The sequence below is a fragment of the Salvelinus sp. IW2-2015 genome, linkage group LG16 (genome assembly GCF_002910315.2).
Source record: "Salvelinus sp. IW2-2015 linkage group LG16, ASM291031v2, whole genome shotgun sequence".
Lineage (NCBI taxonomy): Eukaryota > Metazoa > Chordata > Actinopteri > Salmoniformes > Salmonidae > Salvelinus > Salvelinus sp. IW2-2015.
This window is the reverse complement of record NC_036856.1, coordinates 8,603,004-8,612,104: the sequence shown is the minus strand read 5'-3', so window position 1 is coordinate 8,612,104 and position 9,101 is coordinate 8,603,004. Positions and strand designations below refer to the sequence as shown.

The 9,101-nt window shown below is 42.9% G+C and overlaps 1 protein-coding gene across 1 annotated transcript in view; it reads right to left on the bottom strand.

Moving 5' to 3' along the window:
• Positions 1-930: 930 nt before the first annotated feature.
• The window catches only part of LOC111975447 (guanine nucleotide-binding protein G(I)/G(S)/G(O) subunit gamma-7-like), a 56,221-nt gene continuing 48,050 nt past the window's right edge, over positions 931-9,101 (bottom strand). The window contains exons 3-4 of the mRNA XM_070447498.1: positions 2,721-2,841; positions 931-2,610 (exon numbers count right to left, since the gene is read on the bottom strand). Coding sequence (XP_070303599.1) covers positions 2,485-2,610; positions 2,721-2,828 — 234 coding nt within the window. The 5' untranslated portion in view covers positions 2,829-2,841 and the 3' untranslated portion in view covers positions 931-2,484. The remainder of the gene's footprint in view (positions 2,611-2,720; positions 2,842-9,101) is intronic.

Sequence of the window (9,101 nt, the reverse complement as noted above, 5' to 3'; positions counted from 1 at the left end):
AGGGCACGACAAAGCCTATTCCCCCTCAGGAAACGAAAAAGATTTGGCATGGGTCCTGAGATCCTCAAAAGGTTCTACAGCTGCAACATCGAGAGCATCCTGACTGGTTGCATCACTGCCTGGTATGGCAACTGCTCGGCCTCCGACCACAGGGCACTACAGAGGGTAATGCGTACGTCCCAGTACATCACTGGGGCTAAGCTGCCTGCTATCGAGGACCTCTACACCAGGCGGTGTCAGAGGAAGGCCCTAAAAATTGCCAAAGACCCCAGCCACCCCAGTCATAGACTTTTCTCTCTACTACCGCATGGCAAGCGGTACCGGAGTGCCAAGTCTAGAACAAAAAGGCTTCTCAACAGTTTTTACTCCCAAGCCATAAGACTCCTGAACAGGTAATGGAATGGCTACCTGGACTATCTGTATTGTGTGCCCCCCCAACCCCTCTTTTACATTGCTGCTACTCTCTGTTTATCATATATGCATAGTCACTTTAACTATACATTCATGTACATACTACCTCAATTGGCCCGACCAACCAGCGCTTCCGCACATTGGCTAACCGGGCTATCTGCATTGTGTCCCGCCACCCACCACCCGCCAATCCCTTTTATGCTAATGCTACTCTCTGTTCATCATATATGCATAGTCACTTTAACCATATCTACATACTACCTAAATCTGCCCTACTAACCAGTGTCTGTATGTAGCCTCGCTACTGTATATAGCCTCGCTGCTGTTATTTTTCACTGTCTTTTTTACTGTTGTTTTTATTTCTTAACTTACCTATTGTTCACCTAATACCTTTTTTGCACTATTGGTTAGAGCCTGTAAGTAAGCATTTCACTGTAAGGTCTACTACACCTGTTGTATTCGGCGCACTTTGATTTGATTTAGGTAATAATCAAATGAATTTCAACAAAAGAGAAGAGAATCCTTGCATTGTGAAAGGCAATAACTTTATATGAACATGTACCGCAACGTGAAACATGTATTTCTTGATGAAACACTGATTAAGTTTGAAAAAGTGATTGTATGATTTTGTGTTGTACTTAGTTAAAAAAGAAATAGCACCAAAGCGATTAATAAAAAATAAAAAAGATTAACAGAATTGTCACCAAACCTAATGATTGATGATCTGGAAGAATAATTGTACAGTAAATGGCATTAACATTGGCACGAAGATACATTCATTCCCAGATAAAGGACCAAAGGCTTTAGAGAGGCTTTTAAGGATTAGACACAATGATCATTGGAAACATTGGAGAAGAAAGCGTTTTGAGGAAAATACATCTGCCAAATAGGGTGTCTATTTAGGGTGTCTAAAAATACACTGTTACATTCCTTATTGGCATTAGGACAGGTAGTTAACATAATGACTTCTGATTCAGGAAAAACATTGAGAATTAGAAGAATATACATGTACTAAAACACAATTTAGTTTTTTAGTTGTTGACCTTACCCAGCTAGCACATAAAATTCTGAGAACCATAGGTTTCCTATGTGGGAATTTCATTACTTCGGCATAACGTTTCCTACAGGTTTCCTCATGTTCCTATTTAAAGCAGGGAACATCAACTACAATTGATTCAGCCGCGGGCCGTTTTTTTTCAGACGTAATGTTTGACTAAAACAATAATTTCAAACCTCTATTATGCGTGGGAATACTTGGGAACAGATTTCTTAAATTAAAATCACTTTGAGCTAATTACCTAGTGTTTTTATGTCCAACAATGAAAATTCAATTCATTTTTTGCTCAGAAAACTTGGGGGGCCAAATAAAACCACCCACGGGCCAAATTTGGGCCTTGGGCCGCCAGTTGGGGAACCCTGATTTAAAGTAATGTTCTTAAATTGTTCAAAGAAAGTTAAGAAACTACTTTCTCTGTGGGAATTTCAGTACTTAAGCATAACATTTTCTGCAGGTTTCCTCATGATTCTATTTAAAGCCATGTTCTCAGAACATCAAGAAAACTTTCCAAAAAACCCACCAAGAAAACAGTAACATTTAAGAATGTTCTTTTAAAACATACATTCTGTTCTCAGCGTCAACAAAACTTTAATGGAACCAAATGTGCTAGCTGGGTCCTCTCTCTAGCCAGACAATGTTACATCCTGAATGACAGAAAATGTGTTTGGATGAACACAAAGCCAACAGCCTTGTGCTTGTAGTTCCTTCATTTGTATCTGCCAATTATGTGTTTCACCGCTCCTCTTGCAGTATCATCCGGTAACGTTCCTGTTTTCCAATGCGTCACAACAACACTTTTTCTGCCTAACCATCTGTAGCACCAATGATTCCCATTCATTTGATTTCCAGCTATTCAGCTCACAATCATGACTATGTATGTATTGTATATGTATTGTATATAGCATCACTTCTCTATCCTTCAAAGTCTCTTTGAGGTTAGGGTTTCACGGAGCATCCCACAGTGTCTTGAGGTCAAAGGCAGTGATTGACAGGCCAGGGATGGGATAGGGGAGGAGCTATAGGATGATGCAGGGCTTCTTGTCCTTGAAGGGGTTTCCAGAGGTGGGCAATCCCACTAGCAGAGGATCTCTGTGTGCGTGCATCTCACAGTAGTTCATCAGCTCTGCTGCTGCCTTAGATACCTGAGGGGGAAGAGGGAGAGAGAGAGAGGGGGATAGGCCATGTGACCTAACCATGGAAAAACTTCAGGCCCTGGAAAAACTCTGGGCCCTAAATATGATTCCAAACCTGCCTTGATGCGTTCGATCCCCGCCTCGATGCGGAGCTGCTCCACCACATTCCTGGCCTGGGAGATGTTATTGGTCGACATTATTCTCTGCCATCGGTTCACACAGCGCATAGAGATAGAACCACTGAGGGAGTCAAGGAGAGAAAGATGGAGAGAGAGAGAGGGGTTAACAACATTGTTAAATGGATTATATTAATTGCAAAGACCATTAAATGGAATGAAATACATGTAGCATTGAATATTTATTTTACCTTTATTTAACTAGGCAAGTCAGTTAAGAACACATACTTATTTACAATGACAGTCTACCTCGCCCAAACCCTAACGACACCAGGTCAATTGTGCGCTGCCCTATAGAACTCCCAATCATTGTGATACCAGCTGGATTTGAACCAGGGTCTGTAGTGACATCACTAACACTGAAATGCAGTGCCTTAGACAGCTGTGCCACTTGGGAGCCCCAGAATGTAACGATACATCATAGAAATATAATGTAATCAGTATAGGCCTAAAATTGTCATACCCCCTCATGTCAAGTCACCCAAGGACCTTTGTAATGACACAAAAAGAAACATCACAAGCCACGTATCTTCTACTGCAATCCCATATCTCATTCACATCAACTCAAAATATCAGCCGGTCTCGTGTGAAAACAACAGTGTTATTTTACATGACTGACTTGAAGTGTGGTGGAGGTGTTATTGTCATCAACAGGCCAGTGACTGTTAGTCCCATGAATAAACCATTCTCTGGACTAGGTCCGTAACATGAGCTTTGAGGCTACTTCAAAACCCAAACAAACCACTGTTAGCACTTAGCTGTTAGCGGTTAGCCCTTTAGCGCATGCTCACAATAAACTCTTTATGTAGGCTAACACTGTTGCTCCGGGTAACAAGTTGTCCTCAGGCCAGCCTGGCCTCAAAGACTAGAAGTAACATAGTAAACATACATTTGTGACCCTCCAATTAGTATAAAATGGTACGTTTGGTATGGTTACATAAGACAGAAGGTTACTTAGGCCCAAAAAATAATAATTCTAATAATAATTCTAATAATAATAATAAAAAATTAAATAATAATAATAATAATAATTTGGCAAAAATCTAAAGGAGGGAGGTTGGTCGGGCAGGATGGGTAGGTGTATAACGCAAAAGTCTAGCAACACAAAAATTGCGTGTTCGAATCACATTCTACACAACAACTTGCTACTTTGCAACTACTTAGCATGTTAACAAACCATTCCTCTAACCCTAAAAGCATCTGAATGCTTCCCAACTGAAACAGTTTGGAACTGTTTGTGCATATATTATGATGACATCTATTGACGTTTTTGTTCATTTTGGTCTTGGGCAAGTATTTTTCTTTTTGATTTGTTTTTTGTTTTGTTCAAATTATTATTGATTTATTTTACCCCTTTTTTTCTCCCGAATTAATAGTTACAGTCTTGTCCCATCGCTGCAACTCCCGTGCAGACTCTGGAGAGGCGAAGGTCGAGAGTCCTCAAACACGACCCTGCCAAGCCGCACTGCTTCCTGACACACTACTCGCCTAACCCGGAAGCCAGCCGCACCAATGTGTCTGGCGACCACAGTCAGCGTGCATGCGTCCGGCCCAACACAAGGAGTCACTAGAGTGCGATGGGACAAGGACATCACGGCCGGCCAAACCCTCCCTTAACCCAGATGACGCTGGGCCAATTCTGTGCCGCCTCATGGGTCTCCCGGTTGCGGCCGGCCGCGACACAGCCCAGGATCGAGCCTCCAGCACTGCGTTGCAGTGCCTTAGACCACTGCGCCACTTGGGAGGGTTGGGAAAAGATTTTTCCAGCTGTTCATACACACACGAAACATTCTGGAGGCGAAGTCGGTAGCCGAAGTCTATGCCCCTTTGTCGGTGATTGGTCAACAGTAGGGATTCTTCAATGAAGTGTTTGTTGTCATTCAATGAGAGCCTAATCGTTTTCCTGCCAAAAATGTCACTTGAGAAATACTGCACCAAACATCTTAGTTAGATGCCACCTAGCTAATGTTAGACACAACAAAGTGGAATTCATGACATATGATATGTATTGCAAATTCGCAATTGATAACATAACCATACCAGTTGTAATTCGTAACATATCATATGAAATGGGTGATGAACATCCATATATTAAAATATATTAAAACAGTAACATATCATACTAAATGGAGAGGGAGATTTATGTATACTATGTTACGTCTACCCCTGAGTCCAAGTTGCTCAGGCACAGATCTAGAATCAGCTTACCCTCTCCAAGTCTTAACCTCCATTATTAGCAGGAGGAACTGACCTTAGATCAGTTGGAAGAGTGTGTCATGGAAGAGCTGTAATCAAGGGAGGTCGTCCCGTTGCCTGGTTACAAACAACATCCCATCAACAAGCCAGGTCAAAGCTATCAACTCTCTCAAATCAGTGAGTAACTCAGGCACAGAATGATAACAACAAATACACAGGGAGTGATGACAACACTAGGAACTATGTGCTCTATCGATGATTCATTAGTTGGATATATTTGGTCTAGTTAGCAGTATGCTAAATGGATAATAACAAATGGACATACAGTATAACATCCAATAATTATGTCAAATGTCAAAAATAGAAATGACAGCCAACACAGAATCTGACGAGGTCATCCAACAGTTTTTGAAATCCTGAAATATATTAATTAAATATTAAAATGGGAAATGTTTCAAACTGAAAGATGACCGGCATAATATAATATAATTAGGCTTAGGTGTTGGTTTTAGGGTTAGAATTAGAATTAGGGTTAAGTTTCAAATTATAGTTAGGGTTAGGTTTAGGGTTTAGGGAAAATAAGATTTGAATGGGAATCAATTGTTGGTCGCCAAAAAGTCCTCACAAGTATAGTAAGACAAAGCTGTGTGTGCGTGTGTGTGATGAGTCTCACTCCCCTCTGGTTAAGCAGGAGAAAGCCCTACCGTGATGAGATCATCAGCGCCATCTGGAACGGAGCGGGGAGAGAAAGTGAAGGGTGAGTAAAGAGTGTGTGGGTGTGTGTGTCTGGAACGGAGTAGTGAGATGATGTGTGTGTGTGTGTGTGTGCGTGTGTGTGTGTGTGTGTGTCACAAAACAGCTGTAGCGTCCAGCAACACAGGTGTCTACAGAGGGAAGCCCTGTGTACTTCTCGGGGGTCAGCATCAAACTGTGTTGTGACTGCCTCTCCCCAAGGCAACAAGGTAGGAAAGTGTGTGTGTGTGGCCGTTAGAGACCAACGCTTATGCTTGCACTGCACAACACCAAGCTGTGTCTATAAGAGTAAGCGGACGACAACAACAACAACAACATTCTAGCAGCAAAGTTGATCTACTCTCAAAAACATGAAACCAGTTTGACTTTTAATGCATTCCCATAGCCAAATATACGTGCAATATTCAAATCAGGAGCTGAATGCCAGTTTCAGTTGCGTTCGGGATAGGTACTCTGTACAGCACGTGTTAGCTAGTGTTATAAATTACCTTGAATGACCTCACACCAAACCCGACCACCCTACACTATTTAGCCTCCCTCATCCCCTCCTGCGTGCCCCCCACTCCCTCCAGCTCTCTCCCACTGTTAACAGGTGCTGGAGGCCATTGCAAGAAGATTGGAAACAGATAGAAGAGACAGAAAACAGAGAGGGGGAAGAAAGAGTAAAAACATGTGTACAACTTTTCAGTTTCGCTAGTTTTTGCTGCCATTCCTCTGCTGTTCACTAACAAAACTGACCCCAGTGCAGATCACTCACACCCGTGCACGCACACATGCACAGTATGATTTGCAGTCTGTATGTGAGCCTCCCTGCCTGCTTGCTTGGCTGCCTGGGTAYGGTGTTGGCTGAGTAAAGGGGTTGTTAAGTATCACAACTCTCTGTTCGATCCGAAGCGATACTTTCTGTTTGAACAGCTTACAATGAACCCCGTCACCATGTATTGCCTTGCCTGGTTAAACGTGCATGTGAAAGTGTGTGTATGTGTGTGTGAATGTGTAATACTGTCTGTGTGTACCATCTACATATACACCATTGAGAGCGTTCTGTCAGGCTGCATCAGTGCCTGGTATGGCAACTGTACCTCCCTCAACCAAATGGCTTTCCAGACGATGATGCGCGGTGCTTCATTTGAGCCTGTCGGAACAGGAACCGGCACCTCTCGGTTCCGGACTGTTTCGTTCTGGAACCCATTCGCCAGGATCCGGTACCACTCATGGAAAGCCCTTTTTTTCTTTCTCTCTGTTTGCAAAGTAAAAATGATAATAAAAGCAATCAGAGTTCATTCAAGTTGCCTCCTCTGTAATTCTCCTGCCCCCTAAAAAACATCATGTGCAAACGGGCCTGATATTCTAAGAATTGATTCGTGTTGGGCTGGCCCGAGTTCATAGTTTGCACAACATTGCGACCAACGCGTGGKCATTGCTGTGGTGAGAGAGAGAAGTGCGCCTGTATTTCTCACAGAACACTTTCTATGATCTCTCTCCCGCTCTCTGCTCTGGTAGACATGAGCCTGGGAAGGTCATCTACCTGCTGAAAAGAGAAGACTAATCTATCTGTAGGCTACCAAATAGCCTGTCCCTCAAACTCAACTCTGGACCACGAAGCCAGTTCCACCACATTTTCTCATTGTTCCCCACTAATCAGGGACTGATTTAGACCTCGGACACCAGGTGCTTGCAATTKATTATCAGGTAGAACAGAAAACCTGCAGGCTCCGGACCTCGTAGTGTAAGAGTTGAATCCCCCTGGCCTAAGTTATCAACTTCCAAATAGGCCTATTGAGCGAACAGCATTGTTTCACAAGAAAGAGATACTGTAGGCGTTTGGCACTTTGCGCATCGACCATTGCAGGTGAGTGAACTGCGCATCATTGGGTGAGTCAGCGACTACAACTTTTTTTAGGACTACAACTTCCTCCTCATATTGTACAATGTGTGTCTCCACACACCTGGCTATTGATGAAAAAAAAGAATGTGTACAACTTCTGCAAGCACCTCCACTCTAATGCTCTGCCAGCACGCAAAAGCGATGATAATGCATGCAATGCTTTATTATAAAGGAAATGTATTTATTTTTTGGTACCTCACAAGTGACAAATGAAGCACTCGTGGGGTGGTCAGCTAAAAGCATCGCCAGTGGTGCGCTGCCTGCCCTCCAGGACATTTACAGCACTKYYMGTCAAAGGTCAAGAAGATCATAAAGGTCCTCTGCCACCCAGGTCACGGTCTGTTCACTACCATCTAGCAGAAAGAAAGACTGAAAAAAAATGTCTGTCTCTTCAGGCCATCAGACTGTTGAACAGCCCTGCACCATCTCCTGTATTAAGAGACAAAGATAGACTCTCTCACACAAAACACACACTCACACACACTCACTCACAGCCTACGCTGCTGTCCCATGTATATAAAAGACATTAAAACACTGGACCGTTTATTATATACTGTTTTTCACACAGTGTATTCATATAGTGTATTATTCACATTGCTCATTCTAATATATCTACTACTGTACATTGCATTTTGTTACACTGTTTATTTGTACGCTGGATTCTTGACATAGCTCACTGTAATGTATCGACGGCTGTACATATCATTCTTAGTGTTTGCCCTCAGAACAGCATCAATTCGTCGGGACTCTACAAGGTGTCGAAAGCGTTCCACAGGGATGTTGGCCCATGTTGACTCCAATGCTTCCCAGAGTTGTGTCAAGTTGGCTGGATGTCCTTTGGGTGGTGGACTATTCTTGATACACATGGGAAACTGTTGAGCATGAAAATCCCATCAGAGTTGCAGTTCTTGACACAAACCGGTGCACCTGGCACCTACTTCCATAACCTGTTCAAAGGCACTTCAATCTTTTGTCTTGCCCATTCACCCTCTGAATGGCCCACACACAATCCATGTCTGAATTGTCCCCAGGCTTAAAAATCTTTCTTTAACCTGTCTCTTTCCCTTCATCTACACCGATTGAAGTGGATCAATAAGGGATCATAGCTGTCACCTGGATTCACCTGGTCAGTCTGTCATGGAAAGGGCAGGTGTTCTTAATGTTTGTAACTCAGTGTATTAGCATCTATTTGGATTACTGATACAATGTTATTTGGGTTGTTTGCTGGATTAGTTCAGGCCATTCATGATTTCTTGTTTCTAGTTTTTGATTATTACTTGTGTACTTGTTTGGCATTTTTGCTGCACTATTAGGTGATAGTAACACGGGCAGTTCGCGACACTCGTCATGACATCTGCTAAACTGTGTACGCGGCCAATAAACTTGGATTTGATTTGTGTGTGCAGCCCAATTTTACAAGGGGACAGTAGCTTCAGTACTGTACAGTGAATGGAGTGTGAGTACAGACACTGGAGGGCTCGACGTCC